This window comes from Trachypithecus francoisi, unplaced genomic scaffold (genome assembly GCF_009764315.1).
Source record: "Trachypithecus francoisi isolate TF-2019V2 unplaced genomic scaffold, Tfra_2.0 Lachesis_group15, whole genome shotgun sequence".
Lineage (NCBI taxonomy): Eukaryota > Metazoa > Chordata > Mammalia > Primates > Cercopithecidae > Trachypithecus > Trachypithecus francoisi.
In genome coordinates this window covers 112,838,416-112,851,331 of record NW_022681460.1, presented here as the reverse complement: position 1 = coordinate 112,851,331, position 12,916 = coordinate 112,838,416, and the positions used below count along the sequence as shown (strand labels likewise).

General features: G+C 62.1%; 1 protein-coding gene across 1 annotated transcript in view; it reads right to left on the bottom strand.

Moving 5' to 3' along the window:
- Positions 1-12,916, bottom strand: part of CASKIN1 (CASK interacting protein 1) — a 19,660-nt gene extending 6,744 nt beyond the window's left edge. The window contains exons 1-14 of the mRNA XM_033236132.1: positions 12,621-12,916; positions 6,574-6,625; positions 6,358-6,455; positions 5,711-5,856; positions 5,518-5,613; positions 5,307-5,437; positions 3,294-3,402; positions 3,107-3,215; positions 2,919-3,013; positions 2,650-2,767; positions 1,237-1,338; positions 1,043-1,131; positions 883-967; positions 709-800 (exon numbers count right to left, since the gene is read on the bottom strand). Of these exons, the coding sequence (XP_033092023.1) occupies positions 709-800; positions 883-967; positions 1,043-1,131; positions 1,237-1,338; positions 2,650-2,767; positions 2,919-3,013; positions 3,107-3,215; positions 3,294-3,402; positions 5,307-5,437; positions 5,518-5,613; positions 5,711-5,856; positions 6,358-6,455; positions 6,574-6,625; positions 12,621-12,714 (1,416 nt within the window). The 5' untranslated portion in view covers positions 12,715-12,916. The remainder of the gene's footprint in view (positions 1-708; positions 801-882; positions 968-1,042; positions 1,132-1,236; positions 1,339-2,649; positions 2,768-2,918; positions 3,014-3,106; positions 3,216-3,293; positions 3,403-5,306; positions 5,438-5,517; positions 5,614-5,710; positions 5,857-6,357; positions 6,456-6,573; positions 6,626-12,620) is intronic.

The following is a 12,916-nucleotide window of genomic DNA, read 5'->3' as shown; positions in this document are numbered from 1 at the left end:
GCAGGCCCCGGTGAGCCTGGCCCGTGAATGATCCTCAGTCCACAGTCCCTGAGGCGCCTCCTGGAGCATCCTCCACCCTTCCGCCTTCTGGGATCTCCACTGGGGGGGCGGGGGGGCTGCTGCTGTCCACCGCATGCCTCCCTGACTGTTCCCTGCTCCTGCACCAGGGACGCCCCGCGTCATCTTGGGGAGGCAGGTGGTGTGGCCCCTTAGGAAGGAGCTCCGGGAAAGGGGCCTCGGGCTGGACCGGAAGGTAGGCTCTGTGCCCACAGGCAGGGGCACCTTGCCTCCTCCACCGTGCAGGACTCAGCCAGCAGCTTACGCCTCCCCAGCACACAGGTGCACTCACACACCACGCGCCGCGCCCATGCACGCACTGCACTGTCTCATACCCAGCCCCTTCCACCTGTACACAGACACGCGTGCTCGGCTCGCAGTCACACCATCACACACGCACCCCGCACACACACATGCACACATGGAGGCACAGGTTAGCCCACACGCACAGCCTTTACAACAACGACACCCATACACACAGGCGGACACACACAACACACACAGACTGACAGACAGAGGAGAGGGTCTGGCCTGGCAGTGCCCCCGACCCCACCGCAGCCAGGCCAGACAGGCTGTGTAGGCACCCATCAGCTCATCGGCCTTACTGCCTCTCCCCGGAGCCCACACTGGGAGCACCCCCAAGCCCTGTACCTTGCCCTCCGATGCTGGCTCCAGCTTCTTGGGCGGCTGCTCCCCATAGACCTGCCCGGCATGGGCCACTGGAGGCTGGGACCGGGCCGCACCTGAGGACGAGAGTGGGTGGGGGACAAGAGCTGTCGGGTTGCTTTCCTCTGTCAGGCTGTGCGGCAGCATCCTTGCTCTTACCTGCAGAGCCTTCTAGAGGCTTGGCGGGGCTGTCCCCTGCACTGGACTCGGAGACGGACTTCTGGGAAAGCACCGTTGCCAGGAGCTACAACCCAGAAACACCAGCTTGTTGCCTGCTCCCAGCCCTGGCCAACCTAGCCCCGACCACCACCCCACCTACCTTGATACCCTCAGAGCCTGCGTGTAGGGTGTGGCCCCCGCTGCCCCGGCTGCCAGCCACACCGCTCATGCTGCCGCTTCGGTCCCCACCTGCCAGTGTGAGAGCAAGATGAGGCCAGTGCTGGCCCCTGCGTGGCCCCACAGTGGTGCCTTGTGGAAGTCCTGCCACCTCTGCCCTTCAGGGGCCCAACTTACCTGCAAAAGGCTTCCTCAGCACCCAGATCTCCTCTGGGGGTGCAGAAGGTCCCGATGAGCTGCTTCCCTGGGGCAGGCTTGGCTCAGCGCCTGCTCGGGAACCTGTAGATCGAGCACAGCCTCCTGAGACCTGGGCCAGCGAGGGCGGGTGCTGACACAGGGGAGGTGGGGCAGAGGCCAGGCAGCCACTGCAAGGGGGTCCTCTCTGCTTGCTGTTGTCTCCAGGGAGCTGAGAGCCCCGAGGAAGACCCCTCCCCCGCCAGATGTTTAGAGCAGGAGAGAGGCAGAGGCAGCCAAGCCTAGGCATCCTGCTGGTGGCCCTGGGGTCCTGCGGGCAGGGGGCCAGAGATTGCTGGATGGTGTGAACATCTCTGAACTGGGGAGTGGGGGGCAGGCAAGAAGCCCCCTACAAGCTGGAGCCAAGGCTCCCACTCAGGAGCTAGATGGCCGTGGCCGGGGGCTGGCCCTGCTTGTCCACCTCCATGTCCTCCATCAGGAGTCAACGGGCCCCTGGTCCCTCAGAGCCGCTACGTGGGGCTTCACAGCCTGGGTCCCTGGCCTAGTCCCTCTCCTCAGCGTCCTGTTCCTCAGATGTGCCCAGCTCTTGCCTGCCTCAGCGCCTTTGGTTTTTCCCTTTTTTCTTCACCAAGAGCAGACACTTGAGTGCCTTTGTTGTTATCACTATTATTTTGAGACAGAGTCTCGCTCTGTCCCTCAGGCTGGTGCAATCTTGGCTCACTGTAGCCTCCACTTCCCAGGCTCAAGCAACCCTCCCACCTCAGCCTCCCAAGTCGCTGGGGCCATAGGCGCACACTACCATGCTTGGCTAATTTTATGTTTTGTAGAGATGGAATCTCACTATGTTGTCCAGGCTGATCTCGAACTCCCAGGCTCAAACAGTCCTCTCACCTTGGCCTCCCAAAGTGCTGGGATGACAAGCGTGAGCTACCACACCTGGCCCTGTCCCCTTTTAATGCACAGCTCCTGCTACCTGGAACCCACCAGTCTCTCAGGGCATTCTCTGGCCTCCTCTGACTGCATCATCTCAAGCAGGCCCTCCCTGTGCTCCGGGTCACTGGTAAGTACATGTCCTGTCATGTTCACTTCACTGTCCCCTGCCCCCTCCCGCCCCAGGGCAAGCTCCTTGGGAGTTGGGTACCCATCTGTCCTGGTGGCCAGTTCAGAACCAGACGTGGCAGCACACAGTGCTTGGTGGAACGCACAAAGGAATAGGTTGGGAACGGATGAGGAGATGGCCGCTGGGGCACTCTGATGCTCCCCACTCAACCCCACACTGGCACCCAGAAACCCAGCCCTGCTGGGCCCCCACACCCTTAGCATGCTCGCTGCTTCCAGTCCCCAAGCCCAAGGTGCGCAGCTCCTGCCTGCCTCCCAGGGTGGGGTGGAACTTGCCTGCTCGCTTGATGATGGCCTCGCCCAAGGAGGACGGGAAGTAGCCCACCCGGTCATTACCCGTCCGGTTGTCATGGATACAGCCCTTCCACCGGCCATCCGGATGCTGCTCGAGGACCTGGCCAGTAAGGTGGGGGGCGCTCAGGGAGATGCCCCGTTTCGCAGTCTCCTGCCCAGTGCCCCCTAGTTGCGGCAGGAGGGTGTTCTGGGGTGCACACGCCCAGGTGCCGCCCCCTCCCTGCCGAGACAGCCCCTGAGGCCATGCTTACTGTGATGATGTCCCCCGCCTTCACATTGAGGCTGGTCAGGTCGTAATTGTTGCAATAATCCTTGGTCGCCCGGACCTGCAGGGCTGCTGAGGCCTCTGGGGATACAGGAGGGGGCCCCCCAAGTCCTGCGGGCTGATCTGGCCCAGCCCCAGCCCCAGCCACTGCCCCTCTGCCCTGCCTGGGCCCACCTCGCAACAGCTGCTTGATCTCCCTGCTGGCCTGGGACGTGGTGAACTGGTGCACGATGTCCAGGGCTGTCTGGCTGTAGGTGTTCCTCACGTGGGCATTGATCCCGCTCTGCACATGTGAGAGGTGAGGCCCTGTCAGGAGCCCCTACAGCCCACTGGGCCCAGCACCCCTGGCCCTCACACTCACATCCAGCAGCAGCCGCACCACCTCTGTCTTCCCGCAGAGCGCAGCCTCGTGCAGGGCCGTGCCGGACTTGGTCTGGCGGTTAATGTCGATGCCGGCTTGGAGGAGGAGCCTGGCGGGAAGGCAAGGTGAACAGGCGGGGCCTTCCAGCAGGAGGCCGGCCCCAGCACCCCCAAGCCAGGCCTCCATTTCCAGGTACCCCAGCAGTCTGGTTGGTGGCTGAGGACCGTCTAGCCCTGCCCCGTGTCTCTGACATTCACTGAGTGCTGAGCGCTTTTTCTTGTACTGTTTTTTTTTTTTTTTGAGACGGAGTTTCACCCTTGTTGACCAGGCTGGAATGCCATGGTGCGATTTCGGTTCACTGCAACTTCCACCTCCTGGGTTCAAGCGACTCTCCTGCCTCAGCCTCTGGAGTAGCTGGGATTACAGGCACCTGCCACCACGCCTAGCTAATTTTGTATTTTTAGTAGAGACGGGGTTTCCACCATTTTGGCTAAGTTGGACACAAACTTCTGACCTCAGGTGATTCACCCGCCTCGGCCTCCCAAAGTGCTGGGATTACAGGCGTGAGCCACTGAGTCCGGTCTGCTTTTTCTAAGACATGGTCTCCCTCTGTCACCCAGGCTAGAGTACAGTGGTGCAGTCATGGCTTACTGCAGTCTCAAACTCTTGGCCTCAAGCAATCCTCCTGCCTCAGCCTCCAGAGTAGCTGGGATTACAGACATGCACGCTTATTTCCAGCTTTTTTTTTTTTTTTTTTTTTTTTTTTTGAGACGGAGTCTCGCTCTGCCCCGCCCAGGCTGGAGTGCAGTGGCCGGGTCTCAGCTCACTGCAAGCTCCGCCTCCTGGGTTTACGCCATTCTCCTGCCTCAGCCTCCCAAGCAGCTGGGACTACAGGCGCCCGCCACGTCGCCCGGCTAGTTTTTTGTATTTTTTAGTAGAGACGGGGTTTCACCATGTTAGCCAGGATGGTCTCGATCTCCTGACCTCGTGATCTGCCCGTCTCGGCCTCCCAAAGTGCTGGGATTACAGGCTTGAGCCACCGCGCCCGGCCTATTTCCAGCTTTTTTGTTTGTTTGTTTTTGCCTTTATTTTTTGTAAAAACCAGGTCTTGCTATGTTGCCCAGGCTGGTCTCAAACTCCTGGGCTCCTGCGTCAGCCTCTCAAAATGCTGGGATTGCAGCATTTTGAACCACCGCACTCGGCCACTTTTAAAAAAAAAAGTAGAGATGGGGTCTCTCTCTGTCACCCAGGCTGGAATGCAATGGCACCATCCTGGCTCACTGCAGCCTCGACCTCCCAGGCTCATGCAATCCTCTCACCTCAGCCTCTCAAGCAGCCGGGACTACAGATGTGCATCACAACACCCAGCTGAATTTTTTTTTTTTTTTTTTTTTTTGAGACAGGGTCTTGCTCTGTCACCCAGGCTGGAGTGCAATGGCACAGTCACCACTCACTGCAGCCTCAGCCTCATGGGCTCAAGTGATTCTCCTGCCTCAGCTTCCCAGTAGCTGGGTCTACAGGTGTGTGCCAACACATCCGGCTAACTTTTTTGTGTGTGTGTGAACTCCCAACCTCAAGCAATCCTCCCTCCTTGGCCTCCCAAAGTGCTGGGATCACAGGTGTCAGCCGCCGTGCCCGGCACACAGTGAGAGCTACTGAAGGGCCCTCCCTGTGCTAAGACTTCCCACCTGTTATCTTGTCTGATGCTAGCGTAGGCGCTGCTGTGAGCCCCACTTTTGGATGGGAAAGTGAGGCTCAGGGAAGTTCAGCACCTCCTCGAGCGCACCCAGGAGCAACGGGGCCGGGACAGAGAAGTCACAGAAGCCCCTTTCCCAGCCCCTCCAGCTCATACTGTACATGAGCCCTGGAGGCCATGCCAGAGGCCTAACCAGGGACCTGGGACCCTGCCTGCTCTTGCCCTATCCCCAAGCCAGAAGCTGGTGCCCTGAGCCCCAGGCTGCTGCTGAACCCTGGGGACCCTAAGGTTGAGGCCCTCCCTGCCACCGGCTCTACCTGATGATGTCGATGTGGCCATTCTTGGCTGCAAGGTGCAAAGGGCTGGTGCCGTTGGGGTCGGTGGCATCTCCCGGCCGGGGCTCCAGCAGCGCCGCACACATGTTGCTGCTGAGGAGCAGCTGGACCACCTTGAAGGAGGGATCAGTGTAGGGGGGCCCTGATGTGGGGCTCCCCAGCCCCACCCCACAGGGCTCCACGGGAGACTCACCCCAACGCGGCCGAACTCGCAGGCCAGGTCCAGGGGCGTCTTCCCCGAGTTGTCCACCATGCACGGGTTAGACTGGTGCTGTAGCAGCATCTCAGACTGGGGGCCAATGGTGCAGTCAGGCCCGCACATCCTCAGGCTGCGCTGCCCTGCCCGGGCTGCCCTGACCCTGCCCCCGCCCCGGCTCAGGCCTCACCACATCATAGTGACCGTGCTGGGCTGCCAGGTGCAGGGGGATGTGGCCCTCATCAGACGGGATGTTCACGGCCGAGCCTGCCTTCAGCACCAGCTTCATGGGCTCTTTCCGGCCCTGCCAGGCCGCATAGTGCAGCGGCCGCATGCCTGGGGGACAGGGGGATGCTGAAAGCTGACCCTTGACCCCAAACCCAACTCTGGAGGATGGGGCTGCTGGGACCTGACCCCTGACCCCAAGTCCAACCCTAGGGCGTGGGGGATGCTGGGAGCTGACTACTGACCGCAAGCCCAACCTGGGGGATAGGGGAGTGCTGGGACCTGACCCCTGACCCCAAGGCCAAACTTAGGGGGTAGGAGGGTGCTAGGAGCCGACCCCTGACCCCAACCCCAACTCTGCGAGGTGGGGGGAATGCTGGGAGCTGACCTTTGACCCCCGAGGCCAACCCTGTGGGTTTGGGGATTGCTGGGAGCTGACCCCTGACTCCAAGCCCACCCTTGGTCTCCAGGACCCTGATCCCAGGAGGACCTGCCTGAAATCGGACTAAGACCCTGGGCTGAGGCCTCAGCCAAGGACCCATGCAGGCCCCGGGGCGCCCCCTTCACTTCCCCCACCCCTGCCCCCACTGGAGGCCCCTGGACCAGTCTTGCCTTTGTTGTCCTTGATGTCCACAGCAGCCTGGGCCTCCAGCAACAGGCTGATCAATTCCGTGTTGCCATTCAGGGCCGCGTGGTGCAGAGCCGAGAAGCTAGCATGGGCAGAGGACACATACAGCAGAGGCCCCGGCGCCCCGGCCTCCCGGGCACCCTGCCCTCCCTAGGAGCCATCCTCCCTTCCAGGTGGGCACTGCCTGGCTCAGAACTCACCCATCTGGGTCCTGGAAGTTGACATTGATCTTCTTGGTGGAGCCCAGGAGCTCTGGGGATGGAAGGAGACTTGGTGAGGGGAGGCTGTGCCAGCCCCTCCAGGTGGCCTGAGGGCAGGGAGAGGGTGCCAGCCATCTCCCCGGCAGGCACAAAGCTGCTGGGCTCTCAGTCTGCAGACACTCACTCGTCCACTCGTGCACTCATGCGTTCAGCTCTGCCCCGCACCCCGCCCCAGGTGCCAGCTGCTCGGGACTTGGTGTCCCATTGCCGAGATGTGGGGGTTCACAGTACTAAGGACTCCGGCCTGGGGTCCTTGTCCCCACCTGGGGATAGGAGGCAAGGCTGTGCACCCACACCAGCACACACATGTGCATGCACACCCCTCCCCTGGGACACTGGCTGGGCACCTGCCAACGTGGGAGGGAGAGAGCCGGCCCAATCTGTCTCTCAGAAGGATCCAGATGGGGCCGGGGGTGGCCAGGGAGGCTGGAACACCCGGAAATGGGGGTATCTCTGGGGGAGGATCTGCGTCTCCACCGTGCAGCACCCCCACTGCCAGCCCTGGGCCACAGCCAGTGTGGATGAGCAGAAGTGGGAGGCGGGCGAGTGGGCTGGCACCTCTGAGCGACCTCACGCGAACGGCCGCCTCCTCCCCAGGGACTTGGAGCACCTGAGGCCAGAGGGACCCATGCCCTGCCTTCAGGGCCCCAGTATCCTCCTGGGGCCCTCCGCATCCTGGCCTCCCCCAGCTGGCTGCCAGAGGAGGGAAGCCCACCGATGCCCTCCCAGTGGGCACTAGTCCAAGCAGACTTGGGCCAAACCCCCGCCTATCTGGGCCGTGGTTACATAACCCATTTGTGGGTCAGTCACTCTGAGAGGGGAGCTGGCAGGACAGAAGCCCCTTTGTCCGGGCCCAGGACGGGGTGGGGGCAGGAGCTGAGGGCAGGGGAGTTGAGGGAGTTGAGGCACAGGGCTGGCTGCAGGGCTTACACAGTGACCCACAGCAGCCCCCGCTGCCCCGGCCTCGGTCCCAGCCACTGGACGCAGGGCACAGGTCCCCTGATGACCCACGAGGCTGGCTGAGGGAGCCAGACAGCTGTGAATTCAAATCTCTGCTCTGCCACTCACCAGCCTGTGGCCTTGGCTGCCAGCGCCCTCCCTGAGCTGGAGCCGCGGGTGCTAACAGGGCCTCCCAGAGGTGTGAGAGCATTTCCAGACATAAATCGTGCAGGGCCTGGCACAAGTCAGGACTTGGTGCATGGCGATTACTAATATTAGATGTACAGGAATCCCACCCCCACCTTTCTCCAGCCAGGGGTTTATCCTGGCAAGCAAAGGTGTCTCCAGCTTTACCGGCCCCTCCCCCACTGCTCAGACACTGCTGGCGCCAGTGTCCCTCTTGGTTAGTGGCAGTGCCACCCTTCCTGACCATGGCCCAGGCCAAAATCTTGGAGCCAGCCCTGGGGCCTTTCCTGTACACCTATAGCTTGTCTGTCAGCTCTGCCTCTCAGACATCCCCAGAGCACACTTGGAACCCTAGCCCTTCTCCCTGCGGCCGCTGTCACCGACCTGGTCCAGGCCGGCATCTCTGGCAGGATTAGTGCCATCCCCTCCTCACTGGTGTTGCTAAGGTCCTCCCACATCCCTTGGTCCAACCTCCACACCCACCCCAGTTGGGAGTCCCTGGGAAAACATGAGTCAGGCTCTGTGCCGTGGCTCATGCCTGTAACCCCAGCACTTTGGGAGGCTGCGGTGGGAGGATGACTTGTGGCCAGGAGTTCAAGACCAGCCTGGCTATCATAGCAAGACCCTGTCTCTACAAAAAATAAAGGAAAAAAAATTAGCTGGGCATGGAGGCGTGTGCCTGCGGTCCCTGCTACTAGGGAGGCTGAGGCGGGAGGATCGACTGAGCCCAGGAGGTTGAAGCTACACTGAGCCGGGATCGCACCATTGCATTCCAACCTCCTGGGTGACAGAGCAAGACCCTGTCTCAAAAAAAAAAAAAAAAGAGGAGAGAGAACATGAGTCAGATCCAGTCACTCCTCTCCTGAAGACCCCCTGACAGCACTGGTCTCACTGGGAGGGGAGGCCGACACTGGACAGTGGCCGTGCTGGGAGGGGAGGCTGAGATTGGACAGCGGTCGTGCGTGGGGCTCCTGTTTTGCTCTCAGTTCTCATTACTTCCGCCATTACTGCTGTAACTACACAGGCCTCCAGACATTCCTCCAGCATATAGTCTGCCCAGCCCAGGGCCTTTCCACATGCCCTGTGTGCATGTGCAGGCTCCTCTTCCCTAGTTAACCCCACAGCCTCTCTCACGTTTTTCAGGTCCTTACCCACAGGCTGCTCACTCAGCATGCCCTCCCCATCTGAAGTGGTGACCCTGCCGGCCCTGCAGCTGCTGTGCTTGGCTCTGGAGGCCTCATCACCACCTGCCACGTCCACCTCCTTCTGCTCTTGCTCCTACCCATCTCCATCATTCAACTACCAGCACCAAGGGGACAAGGGCCCTCATCTGTTCTGCTCACAGAAGAATCCTCAGTGGCTAAAACAGTGCCCCACACAGATGAGGTGCTCAGTCAGCAGCAGACTGGACTGATCTCCTCATCCCCTACACCCTGCCTGGCCGCCAAGGCGACTTCATGGGTGTGCGGCCTGTGCTTGGCTCAGAAGGACCCCATGCCTGCGGATGCTCTCCTGTCACCATCTTGAAATTCTTTTTTTTTTTTTTTTTTTTCTGTCTGGAAACAGAGTTTCATTCTCGTTGCCCAGGCTGGAGTGCAATGGTGCGATCTCAATCTTGGCTCACCACAACCTCCACCTCCTGGGTTCAAGCAATTCTCCTGTCTCAGCCTCCTGAGTAGCTGGGATTACAGGCATGAACCAACACACCCAGCTAATTTTGTATTTTTAGTAGAGATGGGGTTTCTCCACGTTGGTCAGGCTGGTCTCGAACTCCCGACCTCAGGTGATCCCCCTCCTCAGCCTCCCAAAGTGCTGGGATTACAGGCATGAGCCACCATGCCTGGCCTGAAATTCTTATTTTTGAGCAAGGGGCCCTGTGTTTACATTTTGCATGGGGACCTGGGAATTATGTCTTGGGGCCTGCCACCATCCCTTACCATTAGCTGAAGGGAGCGCAGGTGTCACTGTCCCGTGCATCCCTGCCAGGGCCACACTCAGGAGGTTCTTCCCCCAGAACGCTGAGCCCTGCTCTTCCCAGCTCCAGGGTAGCCAGCCCTCACTCAGCATGTCCCCAGGATTGCCCAAGCCAGGCCCTATCATCCCTCCCCCAGCTGAGGCAGCCAGAGTGGAAACCATCTTCTCACCCAGCCACACCTGCAGGGGCTGAAATCTCGGGGGGCTGGAGGTCAAAGTCCAGAAAGTGACAGCTGCTAGTGGGGGAGGATGTCTCCCTCAGGAAGGGGACCGCCCCCATGTGAGAAGGAGTGCCTTAGTAAAGCCATCTCATCCCTCTCCCCACCCATGGTCTCCTCAAGGGGGAAAATGGCTGAAATTGGATGGAGGGAGCTTGAGGTCTTGGGACATGCTAACCCCAATTCCTGTGGGAGACAGTGGTTACCCAGGAAGGTCCCAGAACTGAGAAGGGCCTGGGGCTGGGGGCTGTTTCACCTGGAAATGGGTTCTCTGGATGAAGCAGGAGCGAGCATAGCTGGAGGGGACCAGGGCCAGAATGAAAGCCCAGGAGCCCCCCTCCCTCTCCATGAGGTCCCTAAGCCCTGTGACTCTATGATGGTAAAGCCCTTACCCCTGACCAGCCCTCTCACTGCTATCCTGAGCCTGTCCCCAACTCTGGGATCCGGTTCATACCCCGGGCTAGAAGGGAGCTACTAGGGGGCTATTAGAAGGTGAGAGGGGGGCGGGGCGCTGGCCCTCGGTGCTCAGGGGCATCCTCCAGGGCATTCTCAGGCCTGCCTCCATGGACAGGGGGCCTCCCTGGATAGGGTCTGGGTCAGAGCTGAGTGGGTCCCTCTCGACCAGCAGGAGGCCAGCCCCTGCCCCGGAATCTCCCCCAGAACAGGCTCCTCTTCTGCTCAAGGACAGCTGCTAAGTATGTGCATGCGGGCACGGGAGGCTCCCTTCAGGGCGGGGTGAGTGGGGGGCTGGCTGAGCCTGGGGTGACTCTGGAGAAGGGGGTGGAGGGAAGGGGCCGGGTGCCCAGAGGAGACCATGGAAGTAAAGCTCATGGGGACAGCCCTGGGCTCAGGGGGCCCTGGAGGACACTGCTGGACACCCCCCACCTCGTGGCCCAAACTCAGCTGTACTTTACTGAATCAAAATACATCTTACTCCAAAGCAGGCCAGCGTTGCCATGACAACGGAGCTAATTCATGGAGGGATTTCTCCTCTGATTTATTACACCCGCCCCTGTGAGTCAGAGAGCAGGAGCCGGGGCCAGGGCAGGTGTCTCTCCTGCCCCAGAGGCCAGGCAAGACAGGCAGAGACCCAGGTGAGGATGGAAGCCCCCAGAATGGCCACAATAGAAGGGAGGAGGAACCTCCCCAGAGCTGAAGCCCCCACTTCCCCGGCCCCTGGACCTGGGCCATCTAAGGCTGCGGTCATCGCTGGCATTTACTGAGCATTTACTGAATGCCTGGGCTCCAAGTGCCCAGGCTCACTGGTCTTAGGACCCCGCCATGAGGCTGACATCCCATCCTACAGACAAGGAGACTGAGGTCCACCGAGTTGGAGCCGTCTGTGTCCAAGGTCATGCGACCACTAGGTGGAAGCCTTTACCTTGCCTTCTCTCTCAATCCCTACACCTGATCTCCAGGCTCAGCTGAGGCTACCTCTGCCCACAAGCTCTCCCTTTCTGAGCCCAGGGACCTGAAATCAGCTCGGGGCCAGCCTGCAAAGGCACCGGTGTCCCCTTTCTCTTACTGCACACAGTGAACAGGAGCTGGCCAGTCATGGGCCGCTGGTGAAGTGCAGGAGTGGGGGGTCCTCCTGGGACTCTAGGATCCCCCCACCGACCTCCCAGAAGCCAGTCCCAGTTCTTGGCATCCCCCTGGAGGAAGGGGAGGAGGATTCCCTGTCTTACAGTCTGTGGGGGTGGAGGGAGGCGGGAGGACGCCCAGACCCCACGTGCCGACCTGCAGAGCCCTGTCCGTGCCTGCACAGGTGCCCTGACACACTGACACGGCTATACGTGCGCAGCCGCACACGCGGCTTGTCCACACGCCCATCCATCCATCTCCCGCGGCCCCCAGGGAGGCTACGCGCTGAGCCAGGATGAGTGCTGGGATCAGGGCTCCAAGCTCCCAGCCCTTTCCTGGGTCCCCCACAGGGCAAGCTAGGTATAGCCAATGGTGGTCCCCCACTCCCTCATGGCCTCCTTTCCCAGCAGGGAAGCTGGGGACCTGGGTCTGCTGGAGCCTGGCTGAGCAGGGCCCCAAGCCCTTGTCCCCAGGCCGGCCCTGCCTGGAGTCCAGCCTGCCCTGGGCTAGGCGACCTTGGGCCTCTGCTCTCCCATCAGTAAATGGCCCCCCACCGGCCATGCCAGGGCAGCCACACCCCCAGCGTGATCCTGCCCCCCACCTTCCCTGCAAAGCGTGTTATTAAACGTGGGGCGGGGAGGGGGTCTGCCAGGGACTGTCAGCTCCCGGGTCGCCCCTCCCCGCAGGGGCCCCCTTCCCTGTCTGCCCGGTGCGTGTGGTGGGGGGGGCATCTGCCTCGCCCTTTGAAGGCCCCAGCAGAGACGTCCAGCTGTCAGCCCGCAGCCTGGGAAGGGAGGGGGACAGAGGTAGGGAGGGAGGGATGCGAACGCCCGCGGCCCGGGAGGCGGGTGCCGCCAGGTGCCCGCTGGGGGGCTCAGGGTGACGGCCGGCTCTCCGGGCCGCCCCATCTCCAGTGCTGGGGACAGCGGGTGGGGAGCACGGACCGAGGGTCTGGGCGCTGCTGGCCCCGCCCCGCCCCCGGGGACCCGACAGCGTCCCCTCCCTGCCCGGCGCCGGGAGGGGTGGGGGGCTCTGCGCCGGGGAGGGGCCCCCGGGCTCCCGCCCGCGCCCCGCGCCCCCGGCACTCACTGGCCTTCCCGGGCCGCGGCCTCTGCAGCAGCCTCTGCGCGGTCCCTACGTCCTCCGCTTTCACCGCCTGCACCAGCTCCTGCTCCTTCCCCATGGCGCGGCCGGGGCCGCAGCGACGCGGCTGCGCTCGTGCGCTCGGCGCGGCTCAGAGGCGGCGGCGGCCCCGCGGCACCGGCCGCCTCCCGCGCCGCCTCCTCGCCGCCCGCCGCCCCTTCGCCCTCCTCGGGCTCCCGCTTGGGCTCGGGCTCCCGGCGCGGAGGGGGCGGGGAGCGCGTCACGGGCGGGGGGCGGCCCGG